The 20810-nt window shown below is 47.3% G+C and overlaps 2 protein-coding genes across 4 annotated transcripts in view; one reads left to right on the top strand and one right to left on the bottom strand.

The window, feature by feature from the left end:
* Positions 1–10862, bottom strand: part of RBAK (RB associated KRAB zinc finger) — a 52615-nt gene extending 41753 nt beyond the window's left edge. Inside the window, exons 1-2 of one of the 3 annotated variants that reach the window (XM_027042276.2) lie at positions 10745–10862; positions 824–882 (exon numbers count right to left, since the gene is read on the bottom strand). In XM_027042276.2, the coding sequence (XP_026898077.2) occupies positions 824–838 (15 nt within the window). In that variant the 5' untranslated portion in view covers positions 839–882; positions 10745–10862. Of the gene's footprint in view, positions 1–823; positions 883–2049; positions 2515–10744 lie in introns of those variants that run through there. The other 2 variants (XM_027042274.2, XM_027042277.2) reach the window with 2 other exon arrangements.
* Positions 10863–11213: 351 nt separating this feature from the next.
* LOC106982598 (speedy protein E4-like) lies at positions 11214–18581 on the top strand. Its single transcript, XM_027041873.2, is given in 9 exon segments — positions 11214–11273; positions 11275–11317; positions 11320–11358; positions 11846–12043; positions 12692–12750; positions 13247–13332; positions 15702–15870; positions 16031–16135; positions 17759–18581. Coding segments are annotated over 8 exon segments (678 nt in total). The 5' UTR covers positions 11214–11249; the 3' UTR covers positions 16091–16135; positions 17759–18581.
* The last annotated feature ends 2229 nt before the right edge of the window (positions 18582–20810 follow it).

The following is a 20810-nucleotide window of genomic DNA, read 5'->3' as shown; positions in this document are numbered from 1 at the left end:
AAACAGTAACAGAAGCATCTGAAGGATGAACAGGCCGTTTCCTCAGGACTTCGCTTTTACCCCTATATTAAACAGTAGCAGGGAAAATATGTCTGGCTGGATCACAGCATTTTGGTGCGTGTCATTTCTCCCTGGGCAGGCCCTCAGCTCAGATAAGCTACAAGTATAAGCCACGTGTTGCAATGACATTAAAGGTTGTTACCGGGAAAGCTATCCCTGGTTATTTCAATTTTAACAAGAAAATTTTTTTCAAGTCTTGGGAAATCTTTAAAACCCACAAGTAACAAACTGGGTTCTTCTTACAGTCAATACAAATCACATAATGGGCGGTACTCTTCCTTTTCTGTAACTGTCAGGAACATCAGTTACATTTGTAGCTATAGGGGCATGTGGGCAGTCCAGTCAGTTAAGCCTCTTCTGCTCAGGTCATCATCTCCCCGATCTCGCCGTTCGTGGGTTCGAGCGCCATGTCGGGCTCTGTGCTGACAACATGGAGCCTGGGGCCTACTTTGGATTCTCTATCTCCTTCTCTGCCCTTCCACTGCTCAAGCTCTGTCTCTCTCTCTCAAAAGTAAACATTAAAAAAAAAAAGTAAAAAAAATATTTGTAGCTCTACCCCCACAGCCCTGAAGTAGCCCACTATCTACACACATAAACTCAACAAGGACTCTGGGTGCCGATCCAAATCCTAACAATTTTATTTTACACGATGATGTCTTTTATTTATTTCTACATTCCCACTGTAAAATCTGGAACCATATAAACCTCCTAAAATGCATTAAAAAACAAGTAAGAGAACATATACAGACAAAGGAAAGCTCACCTGGGACTCATTCATTTTTTACTGCTCTTGGAAATGCGTACAGACCGTTAACAGTGGACCTAGGGAAGGAGAAAGAAATAACAGAAGTCATGGGTAATCTGGCCTGCCCAGGCAGGAGCATCCTGCGTAGTAACCGCCAAAGAAAAGCTCATAAAATGACACCCTGTGAACACTTACAAGGAGCTAAAGATGTGACAAAGGTGGAACACAAAGCATACCTGTTACTCCCACATATCAGGAGATGTTTGGTTTTAAGTTTTTTAATGTTTGTTTATTTTTGAGAGACAGAGCGTGAGCAGGGGAGGGGCAGAGAGAGAGGGAAACACAGAGTCCAAAGCAGGCTCCAGGCTCCGAGCTGTGAGCACAGACCCTGATGCAGGGCTCGGATTCACAGACCATGAGATCAAGATCTGAGTTGAACTTGGACCCTTAACCAATGGAGCCACCCAGGCGCCCCACAGGAGATGTTTAGATGGGTTACCCTCGTTGGTTAATATAAATATTCACTCCTTTTTCAAATAGTTTGCCTTCATTAAATTAATGTTGCCAAAAAAAAATCTCCCCTTACACCGTTTACAAATTTTCTTACTGTGTCTTCAAACTGTTTAAAATCAAAGTATCCAGAGGGAGAGAATATTAGCTCTCCAAAACGGGACAGATGAGCATCATCAAGGCACGATTTTGTTTTTAAATTATCTAACTTAACTAGGTTACCATTGCACGTAAGAAGAAAACTTTAACAGAGTGGAAGCACATTGGCGCAGGAGTTGAGTCGCATCCACAATCCCACCCATAGACTCGGTCACCCTGCAAGAGCCACCTCCCTTCTCAGGCCCAACCTCCTCCTCTGTCACCCCAGCGGCCGCGGCGGCAGCAGCAGCAAACCCTCGCAGGCTTGTCCTGCACTACACTGGCGGATGCCACAGGGCAGTGCCCGGCGCGGTCGGCACACACTTAGAGCACACAGCACAGGTGCTCAGGGGCGCTTAGAGACCCGCTTGGAAGCCGGAGAGGGCGGCACGGGAGCTAGGGGTATCGGGACTGGAGAACGGAGCGGACACAGAACGTCCGCAGCCCACGCGAGGACGCCCTGCGCTCCCAGGAAACCTGGGCCCCACGAGTCCCGGGGAGAGCCCATCCCTCCCTGGCCGCCGTTCGCGCCCTCGGTTTGCGGCGCGGCCCACAAGATGCACAACCGCCTGGAGACCCGAAAGCCCACGACCTACCTCGTCGGGACCTGCCGAGCTGCCCCGAGGCTCCCGAGGGCTCCGGAGCTGGCGCTACGCCTCCCGGGGCCGCCGTTCCCGAGGAGCCGAATCTGGGCCTCCGGGACAAATTCACTTCGGGCCGACGACCGTCCCGGGGCCCGAATCGGCCGCCTGGGACCTCGCCGTCCCGCGAGCCTCGGCCGAACCGCCGCGGGTGCAAACGGGCCGGGCCCGGGCCCCGCCGCCCTGAGCCGCCGGTGCCGCCGCCCGGCCCCTCCGGCCCAGCCCGCGGGCTCCGGGGCTCGCGCTTGGGGGTCTCCGCTCGAGACTGCGCCCAGCCCGCACAGCTCTGCGCCCGCTGGGTGCCGGCCCGGACGGACGGCGCGCAGCCCCGCAGGCCCTGGGGTCCTTGCCCGCCTGAGGCCGAAGCCTGGGAAGCACGGCCAGCGGTGACCTGGGCACGGACAGGAAGCGAGAGCGGCGCGGCGGAACTGCGCGTGCGCGAACACGCACACAGGGCGAGTCGCACATGCGCAGGACGACGCCGGCAGTGCTCCTGACGGGCGTCCGCCTCGGGAGCGGGACCAATAACCGGACTCTGTTTCCCATAAGTCTAAGCGCCCACATGTTAGGGGACGTCTCGAATGTCTCCACCCTATCTGGTGCTTAAGAGGGCGCTGTGTGGAGGGGATTGACCGCATGGACCTGGGACCCAATTTTCCATTTGTCTTCGCTTCTGTTAGGGATTAAGGGAAGGTGTAGCCTAGAGTAGCGGGCTGTGTTTACGTCCTGGATCCCTGGTCCTTTGCTTGACCTGAGATCTTTCGTGTTGGCACTGAGATTCCCCACGATCAGGAGGGGACAAGGAAAGGGTGTACCATGTGCATGTCACTGAAATATTAGAAGTTTCACTGAAACGCTGGGATACAATTAATACCCAGCCATGACATAAAGTAATAGTATCTATGGGCACATGGTTTTTCCAAGAGGGAGAAGGAAATAGAAGATGTAGCTTGTCCAGATTGCACAACTAATGCGTAAAGACTGTAAAACAATCAGGAAATACACACAAACCAAAAAAAAAAAAAAAAGAAGAAGAAGAAGAAGACAGATACCTGAGATCTTACCTGTCAAAGAGAATTAAGTTTATGTTAGGTTAAAACGTCATTTTTCAAAAATGGGATAAGGACGATGATTTATCATTATTATTATTTTTTTTTTTTTTTTGGTGAAATTATATAACCATGTTCTTGGCCAGTTGTTTCTTAATGCTTTCATAGTTCATCGTAAATTCACCTGGTGATCTGGGTGCCCATCTGTGCTAGTTGTCTCTGTTCAAAGGATAAAGCAAACTATTCACATTTCTCCAACAGCAAGGTAGTTACAGCTCAAAGCAAGGTGCCTAGAGCCCATGCTTAACGACCTCCCTGCCCCCTGTGGTGACAGAGAGGGACAATATCTTCCTAGAGGTTTACATTTCAAAGAGATGGCTCGCAGGTCCTTAAGAAAAACCTTCCTGGGTTGTAATGCTGGCAAGATAATTATTTAGCTTCTAAAGATATTTAGATACATATGCAATCGACAGAGGAAGTATTTATATTTCAAGTTTTCTCAAGGCATTGCTCTTTTAAATGGTAGTAATAGGTACTGATGCATGCAAATGAGTGGTCACATAACCCATTCCTGATTTCTCTAGCTGAGCTGTTGCGTCAAACTAATCCCGCACAAAATGCGTGCTTCTCCCAAAGCTTCTCTTGGCAGTGACTACTTAGCCAGGGACAGTCTTTCCCAGCTCTTGTTGCTATTAAATGTGGCCTGTGCCTGAATTCTCACGAACTGAATGCTGGAATTTGAGTGAGGTGACCACACCTCACCTGGGCCTGAGCCAGGAGAACCTCCAGGCACATTTCTTCCATGTTCTTTTCCACTTTCACCAGGTAAAGGATGAAAGCTTCGCTGAGCTTCTTGGAGAAGACAGGCAGAGTGCCCATCCACCTGGCCCAGCCTCCAGCTCTTGCCTCCCCTACACGTACTGACTGGCTCAGTCTTCAGCCGAAGACTGGGATGCCCTCCTGCCTCTCCCCACTCTGGTTCTCTGCCTGTGAACCCTGGCTGCCATGGGCGCCCCAACACGCAACTCTGTCCCTGCAACTCAGAGACGCACTGGGCTCCCCCACCCCCCCTCCCCTGTACCTTGGCCTGGACACTCTCTGGGTGGTGAACTGGACACTCTCAAGGCTCACCCCTCTCTCCAGATGGCTAAAACCTGTCATTTCATATATCATATATTTCCGCCTTCTAAAAATGTATTTAAGCTGGGAGGGCAAATCTGGACCCTATGTTTCCACCTGGGCCAGAAGCAGCAGAGGCCTGCCTTTCAATGTGGCTTCACTTATTAGTGTTGACAATATAAAGCTTTCTATTTTGGGGTGGAGACACCTGGGTGGCTCAGTTGGTTAAGTGTCCGACTCTTGATTTCGGCTCAGGTCATGATCTCACAGTTCATGGGATCAAGCCCCACGTGGGGCTCTGTGCTGACAGTGCGCAGCATGCTTGGGATTCGCTCTCTCTCTCCCTCTCTCTCTGCCCTTCACACATTCTCTCTCTCAAAATAAATAAACATTAAAAAAAATAAAGCCTTCTCTTTCTGTATTTGTATAAAATACAAATATTTTCCCAATTCATCATCAATCTTCCTAACTTAATCTTTTACTTTCATTTTCTATCACACGGACATTATTTTTTTGTGTTCAAATCATTCAGGCTCTCCTCACATTTCTCATGTGTTGACATTGTACTTGAAGAAGCCTTTCCCACCCTTAATTTTCTAAGTTGTGGCCTGTGTTTGCTCCTGTTTGTTTTCTTTTCTCTGTAATGTGTCAATTTTATTAAGATACCAGCACCCATCTTCAAGATTTGCAAACCATTCTTGAAGTCTTTCACCCATTTTTTCCCCGAAACTAACATATTCACCGTGACCAGGAAATGTGAGAGGCTAAGAAAAAAGTTCAAGTTTCTCATTTGTTTGAAAGAACTGGTTCTTCTCTGGAGCCTCGGGACATGACTTGCTTTAATGGAATGGTCGCCAGAAGTGTCAGGACAGTAACAGTCAAATCTGAATTCCCTCTTATTCAAAATACTGGTTGGATCAGTTTACAGGGAAGCTGTAATGAAGTAAGACCAACCAGGTGGCTTTAACCACAGAAGTGCACTGTCTCCGGTTCTGGAGGCTGGGAGTCCGAGATCCAGGCGTGGACAGGGCTGGTTCCCTCTGAGGGCGGTGGGGGCGGGTGTGCTCCATCTTCTTTCCTTGGCTTGTAGGTGACCATTTTCTCTCCATGTGTCATCACATTGTCTTCCCTCTACTTCAGTGTCTCTGCGTCCAAATTTCCCCTTTTTATAAGGACGCCACCCATACTGAATTAGTGCCCATCCTAATGGCCTCATTTTTTTTAGACTTGATTTCCTCCGTAAAGACCTAACCACCAAATAAGATCACATTCTGAGGTACTAGGGAGTTAGGACTTCAACACATGAACAGGGTGATGGGGATAGGGGCACACAATTCACCCACAGCATTTGTGTACCCGGTCACATCAAATTCACTACAAGTGCTTTCTCACTGCTTTGCTTATGCTGTGGGAAAGGCCCTTAAAGATCATCTTATCTACACCTTTTATTTTATAGATGAAGAAATGGGGGCTTGGAAGGAGGAAGGATTTGCCCAAGGGCACATACTAGTTTATAATAGAACCACTACTTTCCCATTCCCCACCCCCACCTCCATCTTTTGATAGGCACATCATACTAACTAGCTTATGTCCTCCAGATTGTCTGGGCAGATGGAGAAGAGAATGGGATGAACGGGATATAGGACTTGAATCAGAGCAGTCGAGGTGAAACCTGGGATCCTGCTTCAGTCTTTTGAGTTTCACATCCTTTGTTTCTCAAAGACAAAACTCAGGGGCGCCTGGGTGGCTCAGCTGGTTAAGCATCTGACTTTTGATTTCAGCTCAGGTCATGATCTCATGGTTTGTGAGTTCGAGCCCTGTGTTGGGCTCTGTGCTGACAGCATGAAGCCTGCTGAGTATTCTCTTTCTCCTCTCTCTCTGCCCCTCCCCCAATGTCTGTCTGTCTCTTTCTCTCTCAAATAAATTAGTTTTAAAAAAAGGACAAATCCCATCACCCTGTTTTCTCAACTCAACAAAGAAAATGAGACAATCCTCCTGAAAATGCCTTATAAAGGATAACTATCTCAAAACAAGATCTGAAACCATAAATGGGCACATTGGTGTGGAGACAACATTTTATAGCACTTAAGAGAGGCAATAATATCAGACTACAACTAACATGATTTGAGGACCCACTGAGAGTGTGTCAGACATGGTGGAGGGGAGCATAAAAGTTAAAGACCAAGGGGCGCCTGGGTGGCTCAGTCAGTTGAGTGTCTGACTTTGGCTCAGGTTATGATCTCCTGGTTCATGGGTTCGAGCCCTGCATCAGGCTCTGTGCTGACAGTTCAGCTTCAGATCTGTGTCTCCCTCTCTCTCTCTGACCCTCTCCCACTTGCACTCTGTCTCTCTCTCTCAATGTAATGTTAATACATAAACATTAAAAATCTGTAAAGAAATTTAACACAGTGTTTAAAACTTGACATGTAATTGTTAAAAAAAAAAGTTAAAGACTTTAATGATTAGCTTCTGACACCAGATCTTAGAGGTCAGTATCAAGAACCTCATCCCATCTCCCCATCCCAGACACTCTGTGTCGTCTTCCTAGGGTTTTCCCTAGGTCTTACAGGTCACAGGAGGGAAGTACAGAGACCATCACTCACTAGAGAATGACAGGCCAGGGTGAGCAGCCCCTGGCGAGACAGGACTTCCTAGTGGAGAGAGCAGTTTTTCACCAGTACATGCACAGTCACTCAGGATGAACTCTGCTCATGGTTCTATGTATCCAAACCGGCACCCAGGCTGCTGGACAGGTTGTCACCAATAAACTGGCCAGAGGATTGAAGGCTGGTTCCAAAGGACCCCTCAGCCTTGGACTCAAGGCCTGACCATGGTCTTGGCATGTCAGGTATAGATCATGGCTTATTTCATGCAAGTGTGGCTTTGCTTTCTTTAGGACCCCCATTGCCCTGGGGCCCCTGGGTGGCTCAGTCAGTTAAACATCTGACTCTGGATATTGCGATCTGTCACGGGATCAAGCCCCCTGTTGGGCTCTGTGCTGAGCGTGGAGTCTGCCTGAGAGTCTCTCTTTGTCTGCCCCTCCCCCACTCACTCTCTCTCTCAAAATAAATAAACTTAAAAAAAAAAAAAAGGACCCCTATTACCCTGACCTGGGTGGCATGTCCCACAGAGAGATTTCCAAATCTGAATGTGCATCAGTGAATAAGTTAGGGGCACCTGGATGGCTGAGTCAGTTAAGTGACTGACTCTTGATTTCAGCTCAGGTCATGATCTCAAGGTTCGTGAGTTTGAGCCCTGTACTGGGCTCTGTACTGATGGTGTGGAGCCTGCTTGGGATCCTGTTTCTTCCTCCCTCTCTGCCCCTCCCCAGCTTGCTCCTTCTCTCTCAAAATAAATGAATAAACTTTAAAAAGTAAAATAAAAAAAATAAGTTAAAGTGGGCCCTACCCCAGTTCTGTTGAACTAGAACCAATGAGGCTGGATCCGGTATCTGTATCTCAGTTACTTTCCCCACGTGGTCCTCACGCCAGAAGGACTGCATTCGCAAAGCACTTCTGTTTCACCCTGCCAATATTTCTGCAGTAGCTACAGCCACTGTTATAGTAAACTGCCTCCACAGGGGGAAGAGACAGAGAAGAAGTAACAGTTTGCTCTTCCCCGTCTGAGCTGTTTAGCCCATTTTTGGGCAATGTACCAACAGTGTATCTTAGGATGGGCCCTGCCTAACTGTGGAACATCCAGACAAGGTGGTGGGGGAGAAAGGACTACGCAAACTGTCTTGAAGAATCCCCTTCTTCAAAGTAATCCAGGCTTTCATGGCACAGAAGAGAAACTTGAATAGGGACAGAGTATCTGCCTTCTAGTATTGGAAAGCTAGCTTCATCAGGAGGAAGAGTGGCCTTCCATTTTGTTATGGAAGGACCCAACCAGCTATGATGGCTGAAAGCATCATGAATGAAATTTAAGTGCAAACTGGCTTCCTAGGAGTTGAACTTCTCCAGGGGTGAGTCATGTGTCCTTCACACAGCAGTGCCTCTTCCACCAGTGGGGACCTGTGGGAGGGCCCCGGGCCCAAGGATACTGTGCAGGAACCCCAAGGCTGTCTGCATGCTCTCTGAGACCTCGCCCGAGTCTGAAAGTTGACGATTGCAAACAAAGGAGACGCTCAGTCCCCATGCCTTGGATCAACTACTTTCTAACGATCTCGGCCTTATTCAGGTAAAACCGACAAAAAATGGAAAGATATTTAAAGCGTGCATCCAGGTGATTTGATATATGTATCCACCATGAAAGGATTCTTCCCATCCAGTTAATTAACATATCGATCACCTCACCTGCTCACCTTTTTTGGGGTTAGAACACTTAAGTTCTTAGCAAATTTCACTTATACAACACAGTGTTATCAACTGTGGTTCCCAGGTTTTATTTGAGATCCTTAGACCCCATTCATGTTATCACTGAAAGTCTGCACCCTGGCAAACCTCTCTTTTCCTTTCTGTTTCTATGAGTTTGACCTTTTTTTTTTTTTTAAGATTCCACACATAAAGGATACCACGCAGTATTTCTCTTTCTCTGTCTAGCTTATTTCACTCAGCACAATGCCCTCGAGGTCCATCCGTGTTATCACAAATGGCAGGATATCCCTCAGATCTCCATGCGTGTACCTTACATCTTCCTTAGCCATCCATCCGTTGATGGACACAGGTTATCTTGGCTATTGTGAATAATGCTGCAGTGAACACAGGAGGGCAGACATCTCTTTAATATCCTGCTTTCATTTTCTCTCGGTATATACCCAGAAGTGGGGTTGTGGGATCATATGGTAGTTCTGTTTTGAGAACCCTCCACATTGTTTTCTGGGTGAACTGATTTGACTTCACTTATGTCTGGGTGGGGCTAATTAGAAATACGTAAGTGATGAAAATACAAAATAAAACTCTAGGCCCATCCTGAATAACAGATGTGCTTCTCATCAAAGTTCACACAGCGGATGGAAAGCAGGACTCAGAGCCAAAATGTGGAAACGACCCAGGTGTCCATCAACAGATGGATGAACTAAATGTGGTATGTAAATACATATGTGTGTCATATTGTTATTATATTATTATGAAAGGAACATGCAAAAACATGTAGACACACGATGGCTATTACGCATCCTTAAAAGGAAAGGAACTGTGACATGCTATAACATGGATGAGGCTTGAGGACATTTTGCTGAATGAAGTAAGTCAGAAACGAATGGACAAACACTGCATGCTTCCATGATGGGGGGTACCTGGAAGTGGCCGTGTCCATAGAGACAGAAAGTAGGACGGTGGTTGCCAGGGGCTGGGGCGGGGTGGGGGAAGGTGGGGAGGTGGTCCTTACTGGGTGCAGAGTTGCAGCTTCAGGCAAGATAAAAAAAGTTTTGGAGACGGATGGTGCTGAGGGCCGCGTAATAGCACAACAATGTATGTGTGCCTCATGCCACTGAATTATACCGTTAAAAATGGTTAAAATGATAAATTTTATGTTATGTTATTTTACCAAAGAAAGAAAGAAAGAAAGAAAGAAAGAAAGAAAAAGGAAGGAAGGAAGGAAGGAGGGAAGGAAGGAAGGAAAGAAAGGAAGGAAGGAAGAAAAGAAAGAAAGAAGAAAGAAAGAAAAAAAAGAAAAGAAAGAAAGAAAGGGAAGGAAGGAAGGAAGGAAGGAAGGAAGGAAGGAAGGAAGGAAGGAAGGAAAAGGAAGGAAAGGGAAGGGACAGGAGGGAAGGAGAGGGGAGAGAGGGTAGGTGAGAGAGGGGAGGGGAGGGGAGGGGAGGGGAGGGGAGGGGAGGGAAAGGAAAGGAAAGGAAAGGAAAGGAAAGGAAAGGAAAGGAAAGGAAAGGAAAGGAAAGGAAAGGAAAGGAAAAGAAAGGAAAGGAAAAGAAAGGAAAGGAAAAGAAAGGAAAGGAAGAAAGGGCAAGTCTCAGATGCCCGGGTGAGAAGCAGAGGTAGGAGGTAGGTAGGAGGAAGGAGGTTCAGACGACGCTTCCTCTGATACCACAGGGGCAACCAGCTGGTCGTCCGCATTACTACATCCATACTTTCATGTGTCTCCCCACCTCAATAAAACAGATTCTGTCCTGGCGATTTTTCCATTTAGTCTTTTTGTGCATGTGCCATTTTCTTCTTAGGATACACAAATGGTAGTGAAATTTCTGGGTCAGGAGTGATACACATGCTCACAAACTTTATCTGCAGACCGGAGCTGATTAATGGCAACTGACGGGCAGGTTTGGAGCGACCCCTAGACTTCAGAAACTGTAGACACCATTTGAAGCGTGTGTGAGCACGCTTCAAACAGTCTCCCCAAAAAGTCTCTCGGGCTCAGTAGAGCATGAGTGTCCCTCCAGCCCAGAATCGCATCAGTAAACATAGTATCAGTAAACATCGAGCACAGGAGCTCTGTCAAATTCAGCATTTTGAACTAGCTTTTAACCCAACAAATCAATGTCCCTGGGACCTTCTTTACATACTGATTTCACTCTCACAAGGTCTTACCTTCCTGCTAAATTTCCTTGTTGGCTTCCTCCCTCTCCCGCCAGACTGCGCCTTGAAATAGGAGTAGAGGGGTGGAGAGAGTCTGACATGGTTCAAGTTTAGCATGGAGGGAGCCTGGCATCTGCTGGAGAGTGGTCCAGACTCTGGAGGACAGTTCTGGAGGGCGGTCCAAGGCTGGGTTGGCGGCAGGAGATATCCTTTACCCCAATCTCCAAAGGAGACACCTGTCTGGCAGTTACGCGTGTTTTCCTTCAAACTGGTTGCCAGACTGGAATGACCGATGACATCAGAGGCTTCTGACCTTCCTGATTGGAAGGATCAAACTCCATAGTGCTTAGCAGCGGAGGTGGACAACAGCATCTTCTCAGAGCTTTTCTTCACTTCCAGCTTTTCCCCAGCTTGGAGAGGTGATAACGGGCTTGTGTTCAGCCAGAATCCAGAAGAGGAGTTTGAGCAGAACACAATCTCAGTTTTCTGCAAGGGAAGAAAGAGTTTGGGAGAAATCATGGCCGGTTGTCAACCGTGTTCCCAGGTGTGAGGACCAGAGCCCACAGCCCAGCTCCTCAGGGTACCCCTGCAGGCAGTAATGGGTGAAGAAAGCCCAGGACCATCAGGTGAGGAAGCAGGAGGAAGAAGGGACTGGAGAGTGTTGACTAGGAAGGAGGAAGGGGTACAGAAGTCAGAAAGGAGCATGTGAGTAGGGTTTGTGTGACAGGAGAGATTCAGAGAGCCAGGACCTAAGGACAAGGATATCCCCATGGAAGGAAAACCTGGGGGGCAAGGAAGGAGGGTCAGGAGATGAGATCCTCAAATGAGATAAAGGAGGAGAGGAAATTATTCCACTATTCCATTATTCCAATGGGAGAGATTAACTATAATGAGGAAGAGTTTCGAGGACAGGGGGATGGAACAGTGGCAAAGATGAATGGGGGCAGGTGGATATCAACAAGGCAGAAAGATGGAAAGATGGTTTGGGAGAGGCCAATAGTCTCCGAGGTCAGAGAGAATGAGGGGAGGTGTGGGTTGCGGAGGGGCTTGGGTGACCAAAGGCTGAATCCCAAAGACAGAAGCTTTATATTGGAGCCTGGTTTGTTCACTCAGCCCCCCGGGTAGACCCCCATCCCCCGCCTCCCTCCTGTGGCTGGAAGAGGAGAAGGGAGGAGTCAGAGGAGGAGACAGCCCCAGGGGCTGAGGACGTCTGGGTCGTGGAGACGCTGTGTGGACTCAGGATGAAGTTGAAGAGACAGCGGTTGTCTTCAGTGCTGCCTGAGCACCATGAGGTTTTCAACAGGCTGCTGGGTAGGCAGAGCACCCTCCAATCCTATCCTTTCTTTTTTTTCCTTAAAAAACAAGAAACTTCCAACGCCTACACTTTTCCAATGGAAAAGAATTCTCTGCTAGCTGCTGAGCTCTCTCTCCATCCTTGGAGGACCCCATATTGATCCTCATCAGGGACACTTAAAAACGACAGAGGATTAGGTGACACTTGGAGAAAGGTCTGTCTTTGGGACAAGAAACCTTGGTTTTGGTCATGCCCCTGGGACATCTCAGCTCTTAGTGGCCTTTTGAAACTAAATGCCGTCATCTGTGTGAAGGGGGATGACAGGCCATCTTTGTACGCTGCGGTCACTGTCAAATGAGAAAATGATGGTGAATGACTCTATGGTCTCTGTGGCCCCTGCAGCAGTACGTGATAATGACAGAGCACCACTGTTTACTGAAGATCCGAATCCTAGCTCTCTCTTGGCCACCCCGCAAGGATACCACCATATTTTCTTGGCCAAGGAGTGATCTCCTCTCACCTCTGCCCATCAGCCTCACCCTTGGCCACATCCTACAAGCTCTTTCTCCTCTTCAGGGGGAAGCATCATTCTCCTCTTCACTCTGGAATGTTCCCACACTAACCCGGTTCTGGTTCCCAACCTAACACATGCCTTCTTCTCACAGAAGATCCTGTCGTTAAAAGATTCCTGGCCTGGGACAAAAACCTGAGGGTATCTGACAAGGTATCGTCTGTCACTCTCCACTAAGATGTACTCCCGCTCGCTCCAACGTCTGTCCCGGGGCAGGCGGATGCCTTCTGAACCCTCAGCTCTCCTTCTCTCTCCAACCTGATGCTGCCTACACTTACCTTGAGGCGCCTCATGGTTTCTTGCAGATCCTCTGGGATCTGAACCCTTGTTGTGGCTCTCTGGCTGTTGTCACCTTAAGTCCCCTCTCCTCTCAGCTCCTGGGGGCTCCCCTTTGCTCCAGCTTATCAAAGACCCTCCTGAAGCTGGCTATCCTAAAGACAAGCCCCCCAGACAGCAGAGCAAGCCAGCCTGGGAGCACCGGAAACTCTCCCCCTGACTTCCTGGGTTTGCAGCCAACCTTCTGATAAGCAGGTTCAGCCGACATGTGGGAGCAGGAGCACCTGCTGAGGCCTTCCACGCCCTGCCCCCACTTTTGTCCTTCCCCTAGGATGTGATCCCTGTCTTATGGCTTTTTTCCTGTCCCCATCAGTATCTCCTGTCTATGGTCGTAGCTTACTTCAGCCGTGCCGGCCTCTTCCTCTGGCAATTCCAACGAATCCACTTCTTCCTGGCACTGTGAGTATTTTGCCTCGGCCATCAGGGGTACCCAATACCCTGTGACCATGGAGGGGAGAAGTGGGACTCTGGCCTTCATCTGTTCTTTTCAAGCTTATTTGTTTATTTTGAGGGGGGAGAGCCAGAGAGGGAGGGAGAGAGAGAGAACCCCAAGCAGGCTCCACGCTGTGGGCACAGAGCCCATCGCGGGGCACAAACTCACAAACCACGAGATCACGACCTGAGCCAAGATCAAGAGTCAGATGCTTAACTGACTGAGCCACCCAGGCGCCCCTCATCTACTTTTTTTAAACCTGTTTGTAACTGATTATTTTTTAACCTGTTTTTTGTAAACTGTTTAGTCTGTGTATGAAAACGATAGGATGATAGCATAGCGTTTTTTATACTGTTCTTTCTAAACACAAATAACCCTAACGTCAGTTAAGAGACTGAAGAATAGAAAACATAAAACCATCCGAAGAGGAGAGAAGGAAGGAAGTGTACTGCCCTGCCCCAAGCCAAGAGAGAAGCCCAAGTGACATCCATCATTGTCTTCCTCTCCGCATTCCCTGCACAAATGCTTCAGTTCAGGCCCTCAGCACTCAGCACAGACCTACTGTAAATACTCCTGCTGGTGTCTTACAAGGCTGTCCCCAAGCCAGCGGGTGTTATGTGCCTCAAGTCCTTCCAAAGCACCCTTCTCTTGCTTCATCTTCCAACTTCGCCGGCCAGTGGCGCTCTTGGGCAAGGCCAGAGCTCCCAGTTTGGATCCAACCCTCTCCACCCAACCTGCCAAGTACCTTTCCCTCTGTTTCTATATTGCGTTTTCTGTCTAGCTGATTTTACACATGCACCTGAAGAAAATGACCTGTCCTCAAGGTTGATTCCAACTCCCAAATCTTCAGATGCTCCCCTGACCTGTCTGACTTTTGTACCTGAGTACCGCTTCTGTTAAAATCTTAGCTTCATAGGGCACTGAGGTGACTCAGTCAGTTGAGCATTTGGCTCAGGTCATGATCTCATGGTTCAGGAGTTTGAGCCCCACATCCGGCTCTGTGCTGTCCTCACAGAGCCTGCTTGGGATGCTCTGTACCCCCATCTCTCTGCCCTTGCCCCACTCACATTTTCTTTCTCTCTCTCTCTCAGAAATAAATGAACATTAAAAAAACATTTTCAGGGAGCTTGTGTGGCTCAGTTGGTTAAGCGTCCGACTTCGGCTCAGGTCATGATCTCGTAGTATGTGAGGTCAACACCCATGTCATGCTCTGTGCTGACAGCTCAGAGCCTGGAGCCTGCAGCCTCCTTCAGATTCCATGTCTCCCTCTCCCTCTTCCCCTCCCCCACTCATTCTCTCTCTCACTCCCCGCCCCCTGTCTGTCTGTCTCTCTCTCAAAAATACATATTAAAAAACATTTTCAAAAAATAATCCTAGTCTTATGGATATTTTGGACTATAGTTATTTAAAAAATATATTTAATGTGTATTTTTGAGAGAGAGAGAGACAGAGCATGAGCAGGGGAGGGGCAGAGAGAGACAGAGGCAGAATCTGAAACAGGTTCCAGGCTCTGAGCTGTCAGCACAGAGCCTGACGCGGGGCTCTACCTCACAAGGTGAGCTGTGAGATCGTGACCTGAGCCAAAGTCTGACGCTTAACTGACTGAGCCACCCAGGTGCCCCTGGACTATAGCTATTTCTTATCCAGCCCCCACACCCCCTTCCCCAGTCCCATTAGACTAGACACCTGTTGAAGGCAGGTCTTGTCAAAATACCTCCACACTCTCCTCTCCAAACACTCAACACAATCCCTTCCATTCTGCAAATGTTTAAGTTATTTTGAACCTATGAGGTAATCAGTATTGCCCTTGACCATGAGAGAAAGCATTCATTCATTCACTCATTCATTCACTGAACAAAAACTCCCCAAGTATATCTTATATGCCAAGGACCATGAGGCGATGAGAAGAAGGATGGGGGAGAATGCATGTTGAACTAATGCATCCACATGAACCAAGTCCTACATTAGTCATTTGGTAGGAAAGCCACTTTCTGCAGAAATAGAGTGGACTCAGCTCCTGGCCACAGGAACTGTGTATATCCCCAGTCCACACAGGGAGACAGGTGTGTGCACAGACACGGTGAAGGGCAAGGGGCGGGCATGGGGTTGGGAACACAGGGCAGGACATGCCCACCGGCTTCCCTGCTCAGTTCTGTCTTGTCATCACGGTGGGAGACGTCTCTGCCCAGCAGTGCCTTCTTGGTGACTGGGTGGCATCTGGAGACACTGGGTAGTGAGCAGCCTGTGTCCTTTCTGGGAAGCTGAGCTGGGGTGTGTGTGTGGGGGGGGTCCTGCCTGTCCTGCTCCTGACCAGCAACCTGACATCTCTCTCCAGCTACCTGGCCAATGATATGGAAGAAGATAACCAGGCCCCCAAACAGGCCATCTTTTCATTCCTGTATGGGAAGAACCGCTCCCAGCGTCCCTTGTTTCACAAACTGCGGTTTCAATTCATCCGATCCATGGGCTGGAAGACCAGGGTGTCCCGGGAAGAGTGTGAGGAGGTGGGTGGGCTGTGGGGACTTGGGGGGGGTGCCCAGTGGGAGAAAGAGGGGAATATGGAGGGACACGGGCTTCGGGATGAGAAAGAATGAAAGCCTGGACGGTGGCAGGGAGGGGGGCCTACCTGGAGGCTGTCTGCTCAGGGGGCCGTCTGTCTTCCAGATCCAGGCTTTTGATCCAGAGCTATGGGTGTGGGGGCGAGATCGCACCCTCATGCCCTAGAGTTCCCGGGACCACGGAGGCCTGAGGTCATTGGCCTGAGAGAAGGTAGGTCTGTGTCATCAAGGGTACAGGCAGAATAATTTATTGTCCACTTAGGAACTCGGAGGAGTCTAATTGCTGGACGCATGCTCATTGCCCCCCATCCCACACATCAGCCTTCCACACACTGTGAAGTGGGGGCGGCCACACAGCCAGACGCTGACTCACGTCCCAGCCACGAGCTGACAACCACACACCAGGCATGACCTCAGGGAAATATGTGGGTGCCAGACCTCAGGAAAACCAGTTTGTCACAGAGGCATGGACTTGGCTGAAATAACTGCATCCAAAGCAATTGGGCCTGGATGAGAGTTTTGACGACATGTTGATTTTTTGCGTGAAATAGGAAAGTTTCTAATTTTTCTGTATATTGTGTTTTGACTTTCTTGTTTTAACTCATTTTTGGCCTTTAATCCCTGAGAGACTATTAACTCTAGGGATTTCCTTACAACAAAATAAATGTCTAACAATACGATATTTGATGGAAACAGCCTACCTGTCCAGTAATAAAAGATAAATTATGACTAGCTATGTCTTCATCCAAATTTGCTTTCGAGCAAGTTGCTTATGGCCAGACCACATATGCGTTCTTCACCTCACCTGGCCCACTTCCAGAACAGTCTCTTATCTTGTTCAATCACACGTTTCCCCTCAGGTTTATGGTCAAGGAAGTTTGTCAGAACAAGTAAAGGTTAAGGAATACCAGTTTCAGCATGGCTTATTGTGATCGACACATAGTGACAGATTTGGGCAGAGGATTAAGTAAAGATGTGGTCTGAATTGTGCGAACTGGCTCTCTTAGTCTGTTCAGGCTCCTATAACAAAGTACCACAGACTTACGAACAGCAGACATTTCTTTCTCACAGTTGGGAGACTGGGAGGCTGAGAGCAAGATGCCAGACCGTTTTCTGGGCTGCAGACTGCCACCTTCTCGCTGTGTCCTCACCACCTTCTCGCTGCGTCTTCACACAGCGGAAAGGGAGAGCTAGCTCACTGGGGTCTCTTTTATCAGGGCACTAATCTCATTTATGAGGCCTCCACTCACGACCTAATCATCTCCCAAAGGTGCCACACCATCACCTTTTGGGTTAGGATCTCAACATGTTAATGGGGGGGGGGGTGGACACAGGCACTCGGGCCATATAGCACTGACCAAATTTAGGACTAACTGCTTTGGTTAAACATTAGGATTCAGGGTTCAAACGGGAGGTTAGGCATCTGATCTCACGGTTCATGATGTTGTTGTGTTGGTGATGTTTGTAGTATGGTTATTAATTCAGACCGTAAGAAGCAAAAAAGGACCAAGGTGAGCATTGAGTCTAAAGCAACATTCTCTCCTGTTTGTATTACTCCCTGAGAAGAATCACCTAGAGTCCTGGCTACAGCGCATGTAGATAACTGGGCCTGACCTTCACCATAGTAAGACATTTTTGGAGGCAGGGTCCCCAAAGACCAAGGATCAAAATTGAAAATGAACTGAGGTTTAGAATGAAGGATTAAAGATAAAAATGGATTTATAAATCAGCCTAAACTCTGATTACAATTGACTGGGAATGTGAATAATCTTTTCTAACTGGAGACTTGCCTCTTTGCAATGAATCGGACATCCTCTTTTTCTCTCAATTTCAGAGTCCAGGGGAGATGCAGGTTTTCAGCAGGAAGTCCATCCGGATGCTAATGACAGGCCTGAGGAAGGAAGAGAGGAGTCTCTTGTACAGATAATCTGGAAGAACCTAGAACCTTCTAGAATGAGCTGAATAGCGTTATCACACTGTACTCCTAGGAGTTGGGGGCACGTCTAGGAGTCCATGGAAGGACAATGAGAAACCAGGGTTTTGTTCAGGGTCTGTCCCTTCCCAGGGCACCACCAAATATTTCAGATTGTTTTAATTCAAATCTCCTCTGAGGTAGAAGTTGGAGGGCCCGTTTTTTATGCACTGGGACACAGATTAGGAGGGAAGTACTTCAAAAATGTAAAATTAGAGCCAAAGGATTGTTTGTGATAGATAGCCTAACAATATGCCATAAATTTCATTGGTTTATTTTGCAAGTCTTGCCCTTAGAATGATTATATTTATTTTTATACTCTATGTTTATGTATTTATTTTAAATAGTTCTGAAATAGTCATACTTTTCAAAACATGCTGTTCCTACAAAGTTTGTGATGAGATTACAGGTGTTACATATATGTAAATATAATTTTGTTTACATTTTCAGGATACGTTTTGTGTTATTATATTTATATAATATATCAATTATAAGCAGATGGATAGTTCTCTCAAGTTCTTGTAACTACATTTTTAATTGACATTTACTCTTCATTATTCAATTGTGAGAATTCAGTTGTAATTTTTTAACTTGCCTTGATGACACATTTGTATATTATTTTAGATTATTAAAGAGGATACCACAGTGTGTATCTTGGGGAAACATAATAAAGATAAAAAGTCTTCTTACCTTCATGATGTTCATGGTCATCCCAAGTCTGCCCTACCTGTTTGATGTCAAATGATAATGTTGCTTAATGGGGTTGTGATCACTCAACCACATTTCATAACTCTGAAAAATAATTCTGAGTTATTTTTCACATGGAAAAAAGCAATAGAAGACAAGGCAAATCCTGAGCTAGAGTTCTAAAGCCGGAAAACAAGGAGAAGATACTGAGGGAGGAAATGGGGAAGAAAGAAGGAAGAAAGTACTATGGGGACCTAGATCTGAAAGTCACAATGAAGGCAAGGTGACTCAGCAAGATATGCATTCCCAGAGATGGTCCATGGCAAACACACCCACAGGTGCAAGGGAACACACACAGTGTTCATTATTTTAATCATAAGGGGAGTCCTTTTCACAACCTCCAATTCCAGTTTACTGTGGTAGAAGGAAGATCCTTTGTGATGAAAAAGGAACAATTGAAAAGAAGTCAAAGTTTTGGAGAACTTTGTGAGAAGCACGAGAAGGTAAGAGGGGCTAAAGCTGACAAATCAGATAGGCATGGAGAAGAAAGAGCTAATAACATGAATCCTGAATATTGGAGGAAACCATCTAGGGATGTGGTAGCACCAGAGAATACTGGGACTGTCCAAAATACCAAGCTTCAGTGTCCCCAGGGCACACCACCCTCCTGGCACATAGATGTATATCACCAGTCAGGAAGTTCACCTGAGCCTTGGTGACCAGAGTTTGTATTGGGGTTTCATTATGCAAAGTATGATTAATTCTATCACTGGCCATACATTGAACTCAATCTCCAGCCCCCTGCCTTCCTCCAGAGACTGAGCTGATATCATGTGGTTCAAAGCCCCAACCCTGTTGGTCTTCCTGGCATGGCTGGCTCCTATCCTGAGTCACCTTGTGAGCATAAACTCAGTTTTGGTCCAAGAGGCCCATGATGAGTAACAGACACTGCTAGCATTCAGGAAACTCCAAAGATTTAGAGGCTCTCTCCCAGGAACCAGGGACAGGGACAAGATAAATTCTTTTTTTTTTTATTTTTAATTTTTAAATTTACATCCACGTTATTAGCATATAGTGCAACAATGATTTCAGGAGCAGATTCCTTAATGCCCCTTGCCCATTTAGCCCATCCCCCCTCCCACAAGCCCTCCAGTAACCCTCTGTTTGTTCTCCATATGTAAGAGTCTCTTATGTTTTTCCCCCTCCCTGTTATTATATTATTTTTGCTTCCCTTCCCTTGTGTTCACCAGATAAGTTCTTTATACAACACGCTGGCCATGGTCAGGGGTCTGGCAGAACTCAGGTGGTCAGGGAAGGTAAACATTTTAGGACAGATATATCATGGGAGATATTTGAGACACTGAAGAAATAAGGATTGAAATAATGGGGTACTCACAGGGATTTGGGATATCTTAGGAGACATGAGAAATTAGGAGATGAATGTAGTTGTCTATATAGAAGCAGCTAATGACAGTGAGCAACTGAATAAAGAGAGGCCAAAGAAAAAATGTGTGGGGTGGGGGTGCAGTGCTGGTAAGTGAGATCAGCTAATAAGCATGGAGCAATTTCAGAAAGTGAAACCACCAAGGCAAGAAGAGCCACAAGGACAACAGCATCAAATTACAGAAGCTCTAGGAGAGGGACAGCATTCAGACATCGGATGCAGTTGATGGACTGAGGGCAGCAGAAAGACTAGATTCACCAGACATGGAAACAAAGAGGAGAAACAGTCTGACAGGAACAGCTTGGAAACAGATATAACTTATGAGACACCTAGGAATTAAAACATATATTTAAGAAGCTCTAGGTCTCTGCAGGATGGTAGGTGAGGGCAGATTAGGAAATCGCTAAAATGAAACAGCTGAATGAAGAGACACAAGAAACAGGACAGTGGATTCAAACAATAAAGCAATAACAAACAGGCAAGAAAACAGATGGTCAGGTAACTGATGACAGGGTGAGATTCGGGAGTGTTTGGGAAACAGAGAGCATGGTGCAGAGCACCATGGTTTCAGCCAAGACACCTAAAGAACCTGGGATCAGGACTGATCCAGTTGAAGAGGGGTGGGGGGTGGGAGGGGCAACGCCGCCGCTGAGAAGGGGGTGAGGCTTAAGAAATTTGGAGGACAAAGAGGTGGACCAGCTGAGAAAGTGGGAGATGCTGGAGGCAACCGAAGGCTGAGAAGGACTAAGAATCTGGGAGCTGCTTCGGAAATGTGAGCTGATG

The sequence above is a fragment of the Acinonyx jubatus genome, chromosome E3 (genome assembly GCF_027475565.1).
Source record: "Acinonyx jubatus isolate Ajub_Pintada_27869175 chromosome E3, VMU_Ajub_asm_v1.0, whole genome shotgun sequence".
NCBI lineage: Eukaryota > Metazoa > Chordata > Mammalia > Carnivora > Felidae > Acinonyx > Acinonyx jubatus.
Note: the sequence above shows the minus strand (reverse complement) of the source record. Positions and strands in the feature narration are given on the sequence as shown.